The sequence below is a fragment of the Alosa alosa genome, chromosome 8 (genome assembly GCF_017589495.1).
Source record: "Alosa alosa isolate M-15738 ecotype Scorff River chromosome 8, AALO_Geno_1.1, whole genome shotgun sequence".
Lineage (NCBI taxonomy): Eukaryota > Metazoa > Chordata > Actinopteri > Clupeiformes > Clupeidae > Alosa > Alosa alosa.
The window spans coordinates 25,958,483-25,978,148 of record NC_063196.1 but is presented as its reverse complement, the minus strand read 5'-3'; the positions used below and the strand labels follow the sequence as shown (position 1 = coordinate 25,978,148).

Below are 19,666 nucleotides of genomic sequence, written 5' to 3'. Positions count from 1 at the left end.
TCCAAATGGCTAGTACATTAATGAAAGCTGGAGTCAGTGTTGGACTTGTATGGGTTCCTGCCCATAAAGGAGTAACAGGGAATGAGTTGGCTGATAAGTATGCAAAAAAGGCAACAGAAATGGAGTATATAAGTTTAAACATTAAGTATAGTAAAGCTGAGGTGAAATCAATCATTAAAGGAAAGATAAAGGAGAAGTGGCAAGTATTGTGGGAAAATGGTCAGACTGGTAGGAGATTTTATAATATCCAAAAAAGAGTGGGGGTGAGTAGAAGTACTTGCAGAAATACACAGGAGGAGAACATCATTTCAAGAATGAGATTTGGGCACACAGGGTAAACAGCACTTTAATTATTTTTAATGAAAAAACATGCTGATGGGAGGTGTAGTGTATGTAACACACAGGATACCATAGAGCATGCTATTGAAGAATGTACTAGATATAATAATGAGAGGCAACAGTTAATCCAGCAGCTAGAAGATGAAGAGATACCTTTTCTAAGGTAAGGGATATTTTGCTAAGGAATTCTGGTGATTTTTGTTTTGGGTTTTTCTTTTCCTTTTTTAGAAGAACAGGTTTAATAAAGATGATTTAAGTGTAGGGAAATATTTTATTCAGACCCACACTCCATTTCAGATGGTGGCGGTAATGCAAACAGACGTTGTCTGCCAACCGCCATAAAAACAAGAAGAAGAAGAATATGTGCGAAACCTTTGTCCAGGAGTTGCGAAAAATAGAAAATGGCCTTCTTGAACAGAAGTTGTAGAGCAGCATACAGGAAATGTCTGGCTGTAAATCTGAGTGTGGACTCAAGGGTGTCCTTACAACTTTCACCTTGGCCATGCAGTTTTTTTGACGAGCCTGTTCACATCAAAGTCTCCGGACTCCCCCCTGAGCAACCTGTGGAGTTGCGATCCAAACTTACAGATAGCAAAGGCGTTTCATTCGAAGCCTCGGTCAGATTTTGTTCTGACAAAAATGGACACATCGAGTTGGATAGATGTCCATCGACCGGTGGGAGCTACCGTGGAATTGATTCTATGGGGTTGTTTTCGTCGATGCGACCACTTGTTCCACACAGTAGGCTAACCAAGAGAGATGTGTCAGCGCCATTGTCAGTTGACATTGAGGTGATATGCGATGGACAGGTTGTTGCCCAAGAAACCCTTGAGAGGCGATTCATGGCTGATGGTGTGCAGAAATTTCCCTTGGAAGGTGGCAATATAAGAGGTTCACTGTTTGTGCCACCTGGTCAGTCTGAACGATATTTTCTCTGTCAAGTTCACTGCTCTTGACATGGTCAACAAAAATACATAGCATATATAAAGCACTTCCGTATAGGAGGGAAAGTAATCTCATCGCCATCTAGTGGTTGCGTTCCTAGAGTTTAGCGGAGTGGATGGGATTGTTTTTTAGAAAAAATATATCTCGGTGCACATTGGGATCTTAATTTAATGCCTTCCATATGTTAGGCACTGGGGTCACCTCTATTGCTTCAAGTGGTCATACCTTATTTTTAGGATCAGTTGAATTGTTTTGAGTTTTTGTCGTAACACGGTGATGAGGAACTACAGCTGCATGTGACGTCACATGTTTGGGCGCTTAATCTCTAACTGATCAATACGCAATTTGCTTAACTGGCTTAACATATTTTTGTAATAACGGAACGTGATGTAAACCGCGTGGTGATAACCTTTATGTCAGGATAACTGGTGTTGTGCTTCTACTCACATGAAGAGTTAGCTCAAAGTGGTAAGTGTCAATGTTAACCAGGCTAATAAACAAACCATGCTACCGTGAGTAACGTTGAAGGGTAAAGTCACTTCTTTTGTAGTCCGTTTATGAAACAAAAGGAGCAATTTCGATTTTCTTAAATAAGGCTAAATAGGGTCTGACATTTTCACAGTTAGAATATTATTACTGTATAGACACTGAAAAATGTTTTTGGTGGATAACATCGCTGATTTGGCTTCACAATATATATTTTTTTAAAATAGGTCTATGGGACTTAACATTGGAGCTGCTCTTCGATAGGAACGCAACCACTTGGGGCGCTGGTTTTCACTTTCACTTTTCACAGGTGCATGCCTAGGTGTATTCATGGGTTTCATCAGGTCCCTTTCCACAGGTGTATAAAATCAAGCACCTTAATTATCAATGCAGACTGCATGGTGCTTGATCTGTGGAAAGGGACCTGATGAAACCCATGAATAAGGAATTATTTTGATGGTAGGCCTAATGATCAGATCACTTCTCAATCTGCTAGGCATATAGCTCTAGTCTACGTGCAGTAAATAGTTCTAGTATTTTTTTTTCAAGTAGAGTAGAACTACTAGGGCTACTGTATGTCGCTGCTTGTTGACATCTTATTATCATGTAGCCCAGGGCAGAGCCATAGAGAGACATTTCTCTCTATGGCTCTGGCCCAAGGGGCGTCACTAGACCTTATTCACTGGGGCACGTGCCTTTAGTAAAAGTCTCCAGTGCCCCAGTAAAATTCTAGCGAGGCTCTAGCTGGAAACGGCATTCATGAGCGCATCTCCGTGCCTGCTTTAATCATGGCTCGAGCCTGTCACTTACGAGCCAATAACAAAAAAAACTGGGTAAGATTGAACGCAACAACCAATGAAAATCGTTCACATGATTCTTCCGAGTGTTTCGTTGTACTGCACTCACATACACTGTGGAATCCGCTGGGGCTCGTTACATCACTTTGAGCACAGAGTAAGTAGTCCCCTGTTTAATGTTACAACAAATTCACAACTTATTTGACAGAAAAAATGACAAGTTGATCGCTGTTAGAGAGTTGCCCACATAATTAGCATCTTTTTTTTTCAATGCTTAGCGTCATTGTAGCCTAAATTTAGCGTCATTGTCATTTAGCAACAGTTTACCAGCTTGTGCTTTCTAATGTGGAGACACAGCACTCAAAAAATACTCCATAGAAATGCATGGGGCTAGTTTGTCACGCCAATATGGCCGTTGTCTACACATATCTCACCCCTTCCTCGGCAAAACGTCGACATGTGAATACATTGAGCCAATCATGTGGTGTGATGTGAAGACATCGTGCCAATCATGTGTTGTGATCTCGCTGCTGGAGTAAGATTGGTGTCGTGAAGCCTTGCGCACGCACGCGCATTTCTGTTGAATAGGATGCCCGACGAGTGCCCATAAAGCGTTGTCATATGGCCGCCGAGTGGAGGTACTTGCCTAAAAGGACTTTGCTTGTGCTCTCTCACTCAAACACTCACACCATGCGTAGGCTGCATGCACACATGCGGACAATTAATAAGGATTTATACTATACTGTAGAGAGAGTCCTGTAAAAGTAGCCTATACTGTTTGTGAAGCTGTCCTACTGTAAAACTAAACAGCCTTCTGATAAACTATTCAGAGATGGACATCAGAAAATTATTCCTGAACAGAGGGAGAGGAACAGTGAGGAGGATGAGGGAGGTATGATAATTTTGCCCACATTAACGGTAACATTAACATTTATGCTGGTAATAGCCAGTGCTGTGATTTGATCTATGATTTAATGGCAAACTTAAATAAGTTTGCTGCATTTTGCAAATGTAGCCTATAATAATACACAGAATCAGAGTCATCTGTGTAGATTATTATACGTAGGCTACATTTGCAAATTATCACCAAAAGTCAGTATGAAGGCTTTAGTAGGCTATTTAAGTTACAAAGAACTGCAGTATTGCCAGGATGTCTATAGGACACTTGCCTGGGATGGAAGTATATCTCAATTTTGACTAAAAATAAGCTTCCCTTGTGTTAGTAGGAAAGCCTATTAAATTCATGCAGTGAGTATAGGCCTACTTATGCCTATGTGTTTGGATGTTGCTGGATACTGGCTGCTACAACAATTGAGGGAGAGAGTGCTGGAGGAGGAGAAGGAGGAGGAGAAGAAGGTCAAAAAGAAGAAGAGAGGGGAGAAAGAGCACAGGCTGGGCAGTCCAGTATGCAGGGGGAGGAGGAGAAGGAGGAGGAGAAGAAGGTCGAAGAGAGGGGAGAAAGAGCACAGGCTGGGCAGTCCAGTATGCAGGGGGAGGAGGAGAAGGAGGAGGAGAAGAAGGTCGAAGAGAGGGGAGAAAGAGCACAGGCTGGGCAGTCCAGTATGCAGGGGGAGGAGGAGGAGGAGGATGAGAGAGACAGGCAAGAAACGGATGAGAACATGATGGGCTATGCAGAGTATGGAGGAGCATGTCTGTGACCTAGGGGAGATATGTGATGGTCCAAATCAGACTAGTCATTTATTTCATATTGCGCGTACAGTTCATTTTTTTTTTTTTTTTATGTATTGGGAGTTGAGGGCCTGTGCCCCAGCAAAGCTCAAGGTTTAGAATCGCCCCTGAATGTAGCCTATGATCGCTAAACTTTGATTCTTTTTAATGTCGCAATCGGTTATCTCCGTTCAGCTGCGCTTGTGGTTCAGCTGTGGGCACGCAATTAGCGGCAGGGATGGGCGGTGATGAGCGATGTTTAAGTGACAGCTTAGTACAGTGGTCCCCAAACTTTTTCTTCCGAGGGCCAGCTCACTATGCCTGGCTGTAAGAGAGGGCCAGAGACTCGGAGTATATCAACCATAAATAGCTTAGTGCTGTGAACAACAGCAGTCTACCTTAGTTGAATATTCCATTACATTTAATCATAGGCTACTGCAATTTAATGCCATATCAGTGTAAAATGTAGCTCAAATGAAATAATACTAATAAAAAGACTCTGTTTCTTTGCATACAAAGCTCAAGTTGTTAACAAGCAATAAATAATTTTAAGTTATCAAACTATGGCAGTTTTATGAAGTGCTGGCAAACATATCTGAAATGACCACCACTCTAACTTTCACTCACCTGATGAGAACTTTGAACTCTGTATGAACATTTGAACGTGTGAATAAAAAATAGAAATAATTATCCCAGAAAGTCCCAGAAATATGACTGGAATAGAAGTTAGTTATTAACAAATAATTGATAAACGTTTAGAATACTTTGAGCACTGATGCAGTCAGCATAGGCCTCTTACATTGTTTGCAGGTAAGCCTACATTTCATTCCGTTTTCGATGGCAAACGCGAAACAGCGCCAAAACCACCAGTGGGCAAAAGGAGTATTACATGTGTACTGTTAAGACTCGCCATAGAGAATGAATGGGGAAATTACGCCGGTTATAGTTTGACGATGTCGTACTCCCGTGTGGGCCAGATGCTATATACCACGGACATGTTTTGGGGGGCCACTCAAAATGAGTTGGCGGGCCGTAGTTTGGGGACCACTGGCTTAGTAAATTCCACGCAATATGACAAAGCACAACGTTTTTTCACGTGATCGGCCAATTCCGGTCACCAGCCGATCTATCGGTGCATCTCTACTGATTTACATTTACATTTTATTCACATTCTACAAAGCATCAAAACTTTTTCGGAATTCGGGTTGTATATCAGGCAGGAATATTTCATCCAAAAATGTCAAAAGCTGTTGAATTCATGTTTTCACAGAATCTCGTATATTAAAACCAGGGCCTTGTGCATGATTTAGCCTAACTGATAAAAGCCTTTGTTTTCACAGGACCTGGTCCTTTCCCTGCCATTCTGGACATACCCCACTTAGGTGGTGCTTTGACAGAATTACGAGCAAGCCTATTAGCGAATAAAGGTTATGTGGTCATGGCTTTGGCATATCATGGTTATCAGGATTTGCCCAAAGTTTTGAGGAAGCTTGACCTGGAGTACTTGGAGGAAGCCGTGGCATTCTTGCGGGCTCACCCCAAGGTTAGTGTTGGAAGGATGCTCAATTAACCACAGTTTCTTTCTAAAAATGTCCTTCAACTCTCTTGTTCAGCTGTGTGCATCTTTCCTAAGTCATTAAAGGAAAGTGAACAAAACAGCAATCTGCAGGGGGTTAGAGACTAGAAAGTTTTAGGTTAAGTTTAAGGTTAAATTTTTGATTGATTTGATTTCAATCAACAGCACAAACATGCTCTTTAATCATTTTAACTGCATACTGTATGATATGTCATTTCTCTGAAACAATTCTTTAATATTTGTTTTTTTTCTCAGGTAAAAGGACCAGGCATAGGGATCCTCTCCATCTCCAAGAGTGGAGATCTAGCACTTGCAATGTCAGCATTCCTTCCTGGGATCTCCGCAACTGTCTCCATCAATGGTTCCAATGGTGCCACTGTCTGTCCCATCCACTACAAAGGCATGGTGATCCCCCCTCTCAACATCGACACGGGCAAAATAATCCTCAGAAAGGATGGGCTTCTGGATATAAGGGACGGCCTTCTAGATCCTATGCTGGAAGAGAACCGGAACTCTGTGATTCCCATTGAGCGTGCCGGCTGCCACTTCCTGTTTGTGGCCGCTGAAGACGACAGGAACTGGAACAGTCTTTTTTTCAGTGAACAGGCTGCTCAACGACTCCGGGACCACGGGAAAGACAACTATGAGCTGGTGCGGTACCCGAAGGCAGGTCACTTCCTGGATGTTCCCTACATGCCCCACTGCCCCTCCAGTTTCCATCCAGCAGTAGGCGCTGTGGTGATCCTAGGAGGGGAGCCCCAGGCTCATGCTGAGGCCCAGGTTGATCTGTGGGAGAGGGTCCAGCAGTTTTTCAGAAGGCATCTGTAGATAACACACTACCCATAATGCCATGTTGTTGTATATTTACTAAGGCTGTCAATCGATTAAAAAAATATCCTAATTACATACTCTGTGATTAATTAATCTAAATGAATCCCATGCGTCCATTTTTGCTATGAACATCTTAAAAACAAATTTGGCAGATGAGTGAGTCAATGAAGAGCCAAACCAACATTATAGACTTTAAAGTTCAACGTCTCTCTCACCGGGAAAAATATATTCTGGAATGCCGTATCCAGGCCTGACATGACAATATCCGCACATGTAGACTGTTTTTTTTTGCCTGTAAAAGGGCTATTTCTTTCTCTTCTTACCCTTCCTCTTCCCCCTCCTCGTCCTCCTCTTGCTCCTCATTGTCCTCTTCCTCTAACTTCACCTTCTTGTCCTTGTCATCCTCTCCCTCTCACTTCTTCACCTTTGCGTCCTCTTCCTCCTCCTTCTTCACCTCCACGTCCTATTCTTTGGCCTCCTCTCATTCTTACTCTTCTCACTCTTCATGGTCCCTCCATAGTACCCATTGTACATTACCTGTGGCTTATTTATAGTGCTTAGGCTGATTGCAAAGTGAACTAATTATCTAAAACAGTTTTTACTTGAGAAACTTCCGGGCTCCCTCAACCAGAAGCTACAGCAGGTCATCTTTAATGCTAAACTGGAAACCTTGGAATGCATCCGGTATTTCCATTTCAGTTTGGTCTGATCACTGAGGTGATTTAAGACTATGTCGTCAATGTGAATAGTTGCTTTCTCTGGAACACTGAGGAACATGGTTTTGTTGGGGATTGGAATTTTGATGTTTACGCTTCTCTCCATCGCATATCATAATTCTACTGTTTGGAGTGTTTACAAGCCATTTATTACCTACTCTTTCTACTCTTGTTACCGTGTTGTTATCCTCGATGGTCATAGTAGGCTACCTGTGCATTCTTCATCAGGGGTGGATACACCAGAAGCCTATGGAAAAAATGATACAAACTATGCTAACTATCATAGTTTTAAATGAATGACGAATTGATCTAGTGTTAAAGTGTTTGAGATAAATCAAGGTCGTGTCCAAAGTGAAAGAAATTTTCATATTTTTTTTTTTATTTATCTAGGCCTATTTAGTTTGTTTATTTACTTACTTGCAGATTACTTATTCCTAAATAAATGAAAAGATTTCACACGTGATTGTACATTTGTTAAGGGACAATGAGGTGTGAGTCAGTAACATGATCTTTCAGGCCTGAAGTGAAGTGAAAGTGCGCCATCTCATGGCCAAGAAACATTTCATGTCCATAGACCTTTTTCCACTTTCGCATAGTAAGTAGTAGGGCAAGTGCAGTAGAATCAAAACCTTATTTAATGTATTTACTTACACTCTATCTGATTATATGTGCAAGAAAGTTATATACTGTATGTCTTCCTGCATCAGCTCCTCAGCAGGAATGTGACAGCAGCCTTCAACGGAACAATTGGAATATTTGCAGTTCTTATTGCAGAAATGCAGTATTTTGGACGTGGAATTACTACTATACTGTAGTATAACTGAGTCCTTCTGTTGACAGTTGATATAGACTAATGTGAGATTGTTAGCGCAATGGTTCAAGTACAAGAGGAACTGCAGGTGCATGAGCTCTGCTCTGCCCCTTGTGCAGACTCCACATCCAGCTGTTTCCACCAATCTCTCTTACTTGTACACTTTTATATAGTGTCCCACTGCTTTACGGCTCTCATCTTTTTTTTCTTGAATTTCCCCTGGGGATCAATAAAGTATCAGTATTCACAAAAACAGTACACATTTTTCTCAAAAACAGCAGTGATGCTGTGAAAATCACAGAATCTTGTTAAAGTGTTGGCTAATAATCCCGTCCCCCTAACGCAATCTGAATTTGAGAATAAGCCTTAAAATGTAAGCCTATATTAAAGCAATACGTCCTTTGGCTATGTTTTTAAATGTACAGGCTCTACTGTTTGAAAGCTATTAAACAACACGCATAGCCTATGCATTTCAAATACTGTAGGAAACATTTCAAATAGGAAGCGCACGCTTAAAACGTCCATGTTAAACAACGAACAAATTAGTGAGGCGTTTCAAACATGGCCAGGTCCAGGCAGACTAGCCTTAAAAGTTTTTTTCAGAGGACAGACGCGGCGATGGATGATGATAAATTGGTAACGTCTGAAGCCTCAGATGTCCGGTCAACTCCACCACCACCAGATAAAAAGCATAAGTGTCGGGCGTATCTGTCGGAATCATGACGTTGGAAGTGGAGTTGCGGGGTTGCGGCCGCTCCAAGACACTGTCATTCTCCGTGTACAGAACATAGACAGCTTTCTCTGTCTATGTTCTGCAGGGTTAGGGCCTCCTCGACGAGGAGATTGCTGGTCCGCGGATAATTTCCGGCACAATTAAACGATATCATCGGACCGCGGACCGAAATAAAAAGAAACTAAACATTTCCCAGAATAGGAAATATTTCTTCATTTATTGTTATCAAATAAAGAGGCATAGCATTAGGGGGTAGTGGTGTGAGCGCTCATTCTTGTGTGTGCGCATCTGTGCAAGTTAAACAGTGGAACCACTGGAGATAACGTGGGTATAGCAGCAACAAACAACGTAGCCTTTTTAAAACAATGAACAAAGCGGACTCTTGCTGTCCATGAAAACATAGATACTGGCTAGATCTTGTTAGGCATGTTTACGTAAGTTAGGCTAATGAACATGTTGCATTCTATTCAGCCTGATTATGTCGTTCTTTAAGCTACATAGCCTGTCTCCAGTGTTCCTCGACTTGACTAGGTATTTAAGAAGCGATAATAGGACATTTGACCGGCATATCATTAAAATGTCCGGAAAACGAAACCTCTGCCGGTCACTTTGACCGGCACCATTTTTTCCCAGCGGAAACTCTGGTGACATGACACTGTAATGAACGTGTCATAAACAAGTCATAAATGTTTATAACATGACACTTCTGTTAATAAGTGACATTTGTTTTTGTCATAACAAATTAGGGTTAGGAATAGAGTTAGAGGTCAGGATTAGGGTTAGAGCTATAGGGTTCATGTGTCATGACAGTGTCATATGTTCATGACAGTGTCATGTCACTGTTATGTCGATACTGTCATGTAAAGTGTTACCATTGTTAGTGTTTATTTTTACACTACAGTGTCAACAACAACAAAAACATACCAACAACAGGATAGTAATAATAATATAATACTTTTTCTCAGCTTGCAGGGCCAGGACCCTTCCCTGGCATTGTGGATCTTTACACTCTAGGCGGTGGCCCATCAGAACCGAGAGCCAGTTTGCTGGCCAATAAAGGCTTTGTGGTACTCGCTCTGGCTTTTTACCGCTACAAGGATTTGCCTAAAAAAGTTGACAAACTAGATCTGGAGTACTTTGAAGAGGGAGTACGTTTCTTGCAGAAACACCCCAAAGTGAGTAACAAAAATACAGATTGCCTTCACGCACAGTGTATAATACAGGATCAGTGATGTATTTGATATGCTATATATTAAATAATCAGATACATGTCTTGCTTTTTCTGTTTTGTTGAATGTGAAAGGCTCTGGAGTTGGAGTTATTTCAATCTCCAAGAGTGGAGATCTAGCTCTCTCAATGGCATCATTCCTGTCAGGTATCAAAGCAGTTGTCACCATTAATGGTTGCTGTGCCAACACCCTTTTTCCCCTCAAATACAAAGATACCGTCATCCCTGCTCTCATGGCTGACATAAAGAAAGCACCCCTGACAGAGCACGGACTTCTTAACATCAGCATGATCTTGCAAGATCCTGCGGCCAATGAGAACCTGGCCTCTGGGATTCCCGTTGATCGTGCCGAATGCAAGTTCATGTTTGTAGCATCTGAAGACGACATGAACTGGGACAGTGTCTTTTTCGCAGAACTAGCTGCCCAACGACTGAGAGACAGTGGGAAGGAGAACTTTGAGATAGTGAGGTACCCCAAGGCAGGACACTTTGTGGACGTTCCCTACATGCCCTTCTACCCCTCTGGCGTTCATGCGGCAGTGGGTAAAGTGGTGACGTTTGGAGGAGAGGCTAAAACTAACGCACACGCTCAGGTAGACTTGTGGGGGAGAGTTCAGGAGTTTTTCCACAAGCATTTAGACACAGGCAACGCTCAGCATAAAGCAATGCTGTAATACATTACAAGGCACACATTATTCTCTCATAATCTTTTCAATAAATCAAACATTTTTGGCACTCACTTCAGTACACTTTCTCATGGTCTTTTGGTGTGACGCCTTTCACATAAATAGGCCAAAATAAAATGACTTTTTTCTCAATATTAAACCTATGTTACCATGTTGCAGTGAGTAGGCCTATGTTTTAAGGGTGCTATCATATAGCAATGTGGGTCATTGTTGTGCTAAGTGCATGAAATCACATATAATATTGTGTGACAGGGTTTTTCTCATACCATGAATCTTTTTTTTTCAATATTACCTTTAAATCTATGTAACCATGTTGCAGCGAGTGGTTGTTAGGGTGCTATATCATATAACCCCAAAACAGAAAAAGTTGGGACGTTGTGTAAAATGTGAATAAAAACAGAATGTAATAATCTGCAAATCTCTTAAACTTATATTTAGTTGTAAAAAGGACACAGACAACATATCAAATGTTGAAAATGACACATTTGACTAGTTCATGGAAAATATATGTTCATTTTGAATTTGATACCAGCAACAAAAAAAAGTTGGGACAAGGGTAACAAAATGCTGGAAAAGTTGTGTAATGAGAAAGAAGTTTGATGCCCAATTCAAAACTGCAGCCAAAATTGTAACAGCTACAATTGTATTGAGACATGATACAGAACATACCACCCTCTTATCTGGCCCTGAGCATGTTTAAAATGGACTTAGGTCCTGTGGTTAGACCAATCAATGTTTGCCATTCTTTTTGGAAATCATGGACTCATCTGGGCTAAAGAGGAGAGGGCCTATCCAAGTATCCAACCAAACCCAACATCTATGACGGTGTGGAGGAGCATTAATGCCTACAGGATGGGCATCTTGCACATTTGGCAAAGCACAATCAATTCTGAATGATGTATACAGGTTTTGAACAACATATACTGCCATCCAGGCAATGTCTTTTCCAGGGACGACCTTGAATATTTCAGGAAAACGATGACAAAATGAATTCTGCACATATTTAGAATATTTCTCCATAGAGGAAGAGTCCAGGTGCTAAGATGGCCTGTCTGCAGTCCAGATTTGTCAAATTAGGTGCATAATGGAATGAAAAGCATGACTAAGAATACCCCATACTGTTTAGCAACTGAAATCCTATATCGGGGAGTAAAGGGGCATTTCATTCTCAAAACTCTAGCAAATGGTCTTCTCAGTTCCTTAACATTTACAATTGTGTTAAATGAAGAGGAAAAGCAGCACAGTGGTAAACATGCTCCCGTCCCAACTTTTTTTGAAACATGTTGGGTGTCACGCAGCGGCAATTTTCTTAATATCGATATTTCTCCACATTCGACTGATTCGACTGACTCGCACTCATAACAACATAACGTAACCGGTCCGCCCGGCTGATGCAAATGACCCAGAGGGGTATTCCAGAAAGGAGGTTTAACAAACACTGAGATAAAACTTAACCTCTGGGTTGTCTGAACCTGTGGCGACTAAACCCGAGCTGTCGGTTCCAAAAAACACCGGTTACCAGTTAGTTCAATCAACCCTGTGTTAGATAACCTAGAGTTGTGCGCGTTCACGGCGAACTTATAAAGACATCATCTATTGAGAGTGAAACCGGCGAAAGGAAGAGCACCGTATTTTTCAGAGGCGGAGTAGTCGAGGCGAGGAGGAGAGAACTGTAATAACAAAAAAAAGAGCAATACTTAAGCGCCTGCGTCCGAGACCTTGCTTGGCAGAGAATAGCCTAACTGACCGTGTAAATGCGTATGTTTAAGATAGCCTATTTAATGTCAAAAGCACAATTAAATAATTCACTGGACATCACGTATTGTATTGACAATGATGCTTTCTTAAACTAGCCTACCTTGTCACAGATTGAGTGGGCCATAGAATTCTTTGAGAATCCCAAATGCAATTTTCTATTTTAACGCGGGTTCTGCAGCTGTGGGCCAAGTTAAACTTTTGCGCTCCATCATCGGAAGGATGAATGTCGGAAGGCATGGGTAGCCTATTGGACACATTTCGGTGCACATTTGGAAAATGTAATAAGTAATGCTGACCTTAGACTAGACTTTAATGATCATCGTGGGTTTGTGTCCAGGAAAAAGAATGAAGTTGCGAAGGAACTGCTTTAGCGCAAGGCAAACTTTACGCACCAACCGACAGCTTGCCGATATGCTCTGCGTCTCCAACACTACAAAAACTCCCAGTCGGATAGCGTGTGTAGCCTATTAAAAAAATATTTTATCCCAAATGCCATCGGCATTCTTAACCAAACTTAGTGACAACATGCATACCCGGCTGAGCTGTACAGCTATTTAAACTTATTTATTTATTTTCTATAGGCTATGTTTCCCCTTTTTTGTACTGTACTTGTTTTAATTATATCTTCAATGTGTCTGAGATGTTGGTTGTCCATCTGTTTGGTGAGCCAAACACAAATGTCCACTATGGTGTAGCTTAGGCTAGCTAGCCTACATTAAAGATTTATTTTATTCTACTCTAATCCACCATGCTTAATGGAGGGATGGAGCATGCTTTTCAAGTAGGATATATTTAGGATTCAGCTGAAAAAGTCGTTTGGAAAAGAATGGATAGGCTAGTCCTATCATGTGATGTCGTGGTCTTATCGCCCTCTCACGGTGAATTGCACGGATGAATATTACATGATTTTGTGCTTCTTTGTCAATCGGACCGTCAAAATGATACGCCATTGTGTGACAAGTGTAAAAATAGCGGCCTGATTGAACATGCACTGAAATAACCGAACATAATTGAACATAACCTGAACAAAACGTACCCCCTACCAGGTTAAGTTCAGAGCCTATGTTACCATAGTTACTTACATAGCCTGATCATTTTTGAGCTTTCTGGAACTGAAATCCCAGGTTTACCGTTTACTCTGGGTTTACATACCCAGTTCAGTTCAGAGCCAATGTTACCATAGTTACTTACATAGCCTGATCATTTTTGAGCTTTCTGGAACTGAAATCCCAGGTTTACCGCTAACTCTGGGTTAACATACCCATTTAAGCCAGTAAACCTGCTTTCTGGAATACCCCCCAGGTAGGCTAGCCTAGGCTCAAGCAACTCCATACAGAGCTTGCAATGTTTCTGACTGTCTTCACGACCTAATTGCATTTTAAAGTAGGCTATGCGTGCAGAACATATGTTATTTTAGAAGTGAAAGCATGGCTTTTGTTGTGGATTTGCTTTTCACCTTGACGAGGAGTTACTCGCTCCTCTAAAGATCCATGACAACGTAGCCGGCTGATTCGGCTGACTCGCACTCATAACAACAACGTAACCGGCCCGCCCGGGTGATCCGACTGACTCAGGTAGCCTAGCTACTCAAGCAACTCCATACAGAGCTTGCAATGTTTCGGACTGTCTTTGCGACCTAATTGCATTTTATAGTAGGCTATGCGTGCAGAACATACAGTATGTTATTTCAGAAGTGAAAGCATGGCTTTTGTTGTGGATTTGTTTTCACCTTGGCGGAGTTACTTTCGCTGCTCTAAAGATCCACTCATGACAACGTAGCCGGGCTGATTCGGCTGACTCGCGCTTTCGTAAACCGGCCCGCCCGGCTGATTCGACTGACCGGGTAGATACTCAAGCAGCTCCATGGCGTGCAGTTCGGACTGTCTGCGACCTAATTGCATTTTAATATGCTATACATCTATACACCAAATCTAATTATGTCTAGGCTACATGCAGAACATTGAATGTTATTTCAGAAGTGAAAGAATGGCTTTTGTTGTGGAATTGCTTTTCACCTCGAGGAGGAGCTACTCGCTCTCGCAGATCCACTCATGACAACGTAGCCGGCTGATTCGACTGACTCGTACTCAACGTAGCCTAACCGGCCGGCTGATCCGACTAACCCGGATTGCTACTTAGCCGCTCCAATCTGAGTCCCATGGTCTGTAAGTCTGCAATGTTTCCGGCTCTGCGGGAAGTTAACCAGTTATCTCGGAGTGCCTGCTCACTCAGTCGCTTGAGTTGATTTGTGGAGTTGTGGTTGCCTACGAAATTGTTACATTTTTGGCAGCTACGATGGCTAGGGCTAGGACGCTAGCTAATGTTGCTATAGGTTTGTGTGTGGCGCTGTTTATCGTTTTAGATTGAATTGTAGTAGGACTCAACTGATCCGAGTTAATGATACTAGAGACTCGCGACTCATGGGTTAATTTAAAGACACTGGTGAAAGATCCGAGTGAGTCACGACTCAAACACCTTTACAAGGCTGTGCTACTGCTTGGGTCTGCATTGTAACGTCTGCAGTGAGCAGATTTCGGATAGAATTGAAATTGTTACCGTATTATGCTTATTTAGTAAACCAAAATTCACTGTCTGACTGACAGTTTTTGTCACAATGCAGAGAGTCAAAGTGAAAGCGGGGTGCGTGCACCAAGTCACCTGTTTCTGCAGGAAAACCTTTGGCTACTGTTCTCAAAGCATTATGCTTTCTCTGCCTATGATCTGTAGCTTTTCTCAAACTATGGGCCTGCTCAACAATTAACCTACTACTGCTCCACGTAGCCGCGAAATTAAGTTATGCCCGGTGCTTCACACGTCTGTTCATTTGCAGCATACTTATTCATTTGGTGTCATCAACTATATAGAGATAGCCCAGTCAGCACACATACAGTACGTCTCCAAGAAGCTTGGAAAGGAACAGCTTAATTACATCGCGTTCCATTTAGAACGTCTTATTTTATCTGATCTTACAAACGGCGGCGTCAAAACACATTTGAGTTCTACATCGGAGATAGAACGCTTATGAGCCCTCATGCAATGTGTGCGTCCCTGCAGCAAGTGAAACTGTAGCCTAACGTGGGATAGAAGCAACAATAGTCTAAACAAGAATGTGGCCTCCTGTAACTATCAATGGAAAAATGCATAGAAACTGCTAATCATAATCTTTAAATTGACATTAATTAAGCTGGCTAGATGCAACACAATTTATTTATATTCCCTTTGCATATATTTGGGTAGACTTCAAACGTTTTTGAATTTGAGCTTACAGTTCCTTTATATTTATTTAATAGGTATTAGTGATACCTCGAAATTAGGCTGCTGTCTGTTAGGCAATTTATTGTAGCCTGCTAACCCATATGCACAAAACATAATTTCTGAAATGATTTCTTGATTTATAACATGAGCTATGTCTCCATGTAGGATAGTGTCAAATAGTGAAGTGATAGCAGGTAGATCATGTAGGCCTACATGTCACATGAGCCACACATATGAGGGGCGCTGCTTCTTCTGTCCCTCCCAAACTGCATTAAAATGGTGTGTTTAGTCATCAGAATTTCCATTTTTTTTCGGGGGAGAAACTCCCGGACACCAATATAGTCCGCACCCCTCAGAAAATACTTACAACGTCCCTGTAGGGAGTTATTTATAATTTGGCCAGAGTGTTTCATTTTTCTTATCCCACAACCCCCACACTTTTAAAAAGCTTGATACGCCTCTGCTTATGGCACATTATATTGCGCTAAGGGCCCTCTGCGTCCACTAAGGGTGCCCGAAATGACTGGGAACTTTTTTACATTTTCAACCTGTCATGATTCACTGATCGTGAGTCGTCTCGTCCTTCATATACATTCCAAAATAAATCATGTGTTTCTCCCTTGATGCACATCAAATAAAACTCTGCCGGATCTTTCCCTAGTGACATCAAAGCACAGAATATCACTATCCTAAGTCCTAAGTTCTTTGGTATTGAAGTTGAAACATTGCTGAAAAATAGATAGAGATAGAAAGATACTTTATTGATTGCTATGTTAATGGTTGGATTTAATATCCTGTATCCATCATAAAACGTAAAACAGTGTTTCATCTGCACTTAGATATCATCATCATCAAAAGAATACATTTTTATTATTATTCTTAATAAAGTATTTCACACAGTAGACTACTCGCTGTTGTCTGAATATTGTCGATTACTCTGCCTAATCACAGCAACAAAAAAGTTAACATTTAACCAGGATATTGAGGGTATTAATAAATGACCAATAACTTGTCCTTCGTTTGCAGGGCCAGGACCCTTCCCTGGCATTGTGGATCTTTACACTCTAGGCGGTGGCCCATCAGAACCGAGAGCCAGTTTGCTGGCCAATAAAGGCTTTGTGGTACTCGCTCTGGCTTTTTACCGCTACAAGGATTTGCCTAAAAAAGTTGACAAACTAGATCTGGAGTACTTTGAAGAGGGAGTACGTTTCTTGCAGAAACACCCCAAAGTGAGTAACAAAAATACAGATTGCCTTCACGCACAGTGTATAATACAGTAACAGTGATGTATTTGATATGCTATATATTAAATAATCAGATACATGTCTTGCTTTTTCTGTTTTGTTGAAGGTGAAAGGCTCTGGAGTTGGAGTTATTTCAATCTCCAAGAGTGGAGATCTAGCTCTCTCAATGGCATCATTCCTGTCAGGTATCAAAGCAGTTGTCACCATTAATGGTTGCTGTGCCAACACCGTCTTTCCCCTCAAATACAAAGATACCATCATCCCTGCTCTCATGGGTGACTTAAAGAAAGTAACCCTGACCGAGCAAGGACTTTTGGACCTCAGCAAGGCCATGTCAGATCCCACGGCCAATGAGAACCTGGCCACTGTTATTCCCGTTGAGTGTGCTGACTGCAATTTCATGTTTGTAGCATCTGAAGACGACATGAACTGGGACAGTGTCTTTTTCGCAGAACTAGCTGCCCAACGACTGAGAGACAGTGGGAAGGAGAACTTTGAGATAGTGAGGTACCCCAAGGCAGGACACTTTGTGGACGTTCCCTACATGCCCTTCTACCCCTCTGGCGTCCATGCGGCAGTGGGTGAAGTGGTGACGTTTGGAGGAGAGGCTAAAACTAACGCACACGCTCAGGTAGAGTTGTGGGGGAGAGTTCAGGAGTTTTTCCAGAAGCATTTAGACACCGGCAACGCTCAGCATTAAGCAATGCTGTAATACATTACAAGGCACACATTATTCTCTCATAATCTTTTCCAATAAATCAAACATTTTTGGCACTCACTTCAGTACACTTTCTCATGGTCTTTTGGTGTGACGCCTTTTACATAAATAGGCCAAAATGAAATTACTTTTTTCTCAATATTACCTTTAAACCTATGTTACCATGTTGCAGTGAGTAGGCCTATGTTATAAGGGTGCTATCATATAGCAATGTGGGTCATTGTTGTGCTAAGTGCATGAAACCACATATAGTGTGACAGCATATCATATTGTGTGACAGGGTTTTTCTCATACCATGAATAATTTTTTTGTCAATATTACCTTTAAATCTGTGTAACCATGTTGCAGCGAGTGGTTGTTAGGGTGCTATATCATATAACCCCAAAACAGAAAAAGTTGGGACGTTGTGTAAAATGTGAATAAAAACAGAATGTAATAATCTGCAAATCTCTTAAACTCATATTTAGTTGCAAAAAGGACACAGACAACATATCAAATGTTGAAAATGACGCATTTGACTAGTTCATGGAAAATATATGTTAATTTTGAATTTGATACCAGCAACATGTTTCAAAAAAAGTTGGGACGAGGGTAACAAAATGCTGGAAAAGTTTGAGAAATGAGATGTGTAATGAGAAAGAAAACAAAAGGAGGAATGTTTCACAACTAATTAGGGTAACTGGCAACATGATTGGGTATGAAAAAGAGCATCCCAGAGAGGCAGGGTCTCTTCGAAAGTAAAGATGTAGGTGTATTCATCACTCTGTGTAAACCTGTGTGCACAAATGATGAAAAAATGCCATTTTAATGCTTCTTACATGAAATTGTGACGTATTTAGGGAGTTCATCATTTACAGGACTATTATCTATACTATATTATTAAAACATTCAGAGAATCCAGAGAAGTCTTTGCAAACAGGGGAAATAGCTGAAAAACAAATTGGATGTTCGTGGTCTTTTGGACCTCAGATGGCACTGCATCAACACAAGACCTGTTTCCAGACCTATCGTTGTATGGGCTCAGGAAAACCTCTGATAACCATTGTCTATGTGCCCAGTTTGATGCTCAATTCAAAACTGCAGCCAGAATTGTAACAGCTACAATTGTATTGAGACATAATACAGAACATACCACCCTCTTATGTGGCCCTGAGCTTGTTTAAAATGGACTTAGGTCCTGTGGTTAGACCAATCAATGTTTGCCATTCTTTTTGGAAATCATGGACTCATCTGGGCTAAAGAGGAGAGGGCCTATCCAAGTATCCAACCAAACCCAACATCTATGACGGTGTGGAGGAGCATTAATGCCTACAGCATGGGCATCTTGCACATTTGGCAAAGCACAATCAATTCTGAATGATGTATACAGGTTTTGAACAACATATACTGCCATCCAGGCAATGTCTTTTCCAGGGACGACCTTGAATATTTCAGGAAAACGATGACAAAATGAATTCTGCACATATTTAGAATATTTCTCCATAGAGGAAGAGTCCAGGTGCTAAGATGGCCTGTCTGCAGTCCAGATTTGTCAAATTAGGTGCATAATGGAATGAAAAGCATGACTAAGAATACCCCATACTGTTTAGCAACTGAAATCCTATATTGGGGAGTAATAGGACATTTCATTCTCAAAACTCTAGCAAATGGTCTTCAGTTCCTAAACATTTACAATTGTGTTAAATGAAGAGAAGAAGCAGCACAGTGGTAAACATGCTCCCGTCCCAACTTTTTTTGAAACATGTTGCTGGCATCAAATTCAAAAGTAACATATTTTAAAATAGTCCAAATTTTCATTTTCATTTACATTTGATATGTTGTCCTTTTTGCTGCTAAATATGGGTTTACGAGACTTGTATATTCTGTTTTTTATTA

At 41.3% G+C, this 19,666-nt stretch overlaps 3 protein-coding genes across 5 annotated transcripts; all 3 read left to right on the top strand.

Annotated features, from left to right (window-relative positions):
* Positions 1-691: 691 nt before the first annotated feature.
* On the top strand, positions 692-6,717 carry LOC125299257 (acyl-coenzyme A thioesterase 1-like). Of its 3 annotated transcripts, none has more exons than XM_048250460.1 (3): positions 692-1,251; positions 5,576-5,778; positions 6,067-6,717. In XM_048250460.1, exons 1-3 carry the CDS (start codon positions 741-743, stop codon positions 6,637-6,639), a joined length of 1,287 nt encoding a protein of 428 aa, XP_048106417.1. In that variant the 5' UTR covers positions 692-740; the 3' UTR covers positions 6,640-6,717. The 3 variants fall into 3 exon arrangements, with proteins under 3 accessions (XP_048106417.1, XP_048106420.1, XP_048106418.1); XM_048250463.1 differs by lacking the exon at positions 692-1,251 and adding an exon at positions 2,193-2,229; XM_048250461.1 differs by lacking the exon at positions 692-1,251 and adding an exon at positions 2,498-2,724.
* A 2,070-nt stretch (positions 6,718-8,787) lies between these two features.
* On the top strand, positions 8,788-10,804 carry LOC125298820 (acyl-coenzyme A thioesterase 6-like). Its single transcript, XM_048249689.1, has 3 exons — positions 8,788-8,805; positions 9,868-10,077; positions 10,199-10,804. The coding sequence occupies exons 1-3, from the start codon at positions 8,788-8,790 to the stop codon at positions 10,802-10,804; spliced, it is 834 nt and encodes a 277-aa protein (XP_048105646.1).
* A 2,410-nt stretch (positions 10,805-13,214) lies between these two features.
* On the top strand, positions 13,215-18,230 carry LOC125298819 (acyl-coenzyme A thioesterase 6-like). The gene is made up of 4 exons (XM_048249688.1): positions 13,215-13,236; positions 13,859-13,876; positions 16,856-17,058; positions 17,180-18,230. The coding sequence occupies exons 1-4, from the start codon at positions 13,215-13,217 to the stop codon at positions 17,771-17,773; spliced, it is 837 nt and encodes a 278-aa protein (XP_048105645.1). The 3' UTR covers positions 17,774-18,230.
* Positions 18,231-19,666: the final 1,436 nt, after the last annotated feature.

What these genes read in the sequence shown, in the direction of transcription:
- LOC125298819 (XM_048249688.1), top strand. Translation starts at nt 13,215, where the DNA reads ATGTTGGTTGTCCATCTGTTTG. An exon ending in TCTTGCAGAAACACCCCAAA is followed by an intron (nt 17,059 to 17,179) that starts GTGAGTAACAAA and finishes GTTTTGTTGAAG; the next exon opens with GTGAAAGGCTCTGGAGTTGG.
- LOC125299257 (XM_048250460.1), top strand. Translation starts at nt 741, where the DNA reads ATGGCCTTCTTGAACAGAAGTTGTAGAGCAGCATACAGGAAATGTCTG. An exon ending in TTCACTGTTTGTGCCACCTG is followed by an intron (nt 1,252 to 5,575) that starts GTCAGTCTGAAC and finishes TTGTTTTCACAG; the next exon opens with GACCTGGTCCTTTCCCTGCC. An exon ending in TCTTGCGGGCTCACCCCAAG is followed by an intron (nt 5,779 to 6,066) that starts GTTAGTGTTGGA and finishes TTTTTTTCTCAG; the next exon opens with GTAAAAGGACCAGGCATAGG.
- LOC125298820 (XM_048249689.1), top strand. An exon ending in TCTTGCAGAAACACCCCAAA is followed by an intron (nt 10,078 to 10,198) that starts GTGAGTAACAAA and finishes GTTTTGTTGAAT; the next exon opens with GTGAAAGGCTCTGGAGTTGG.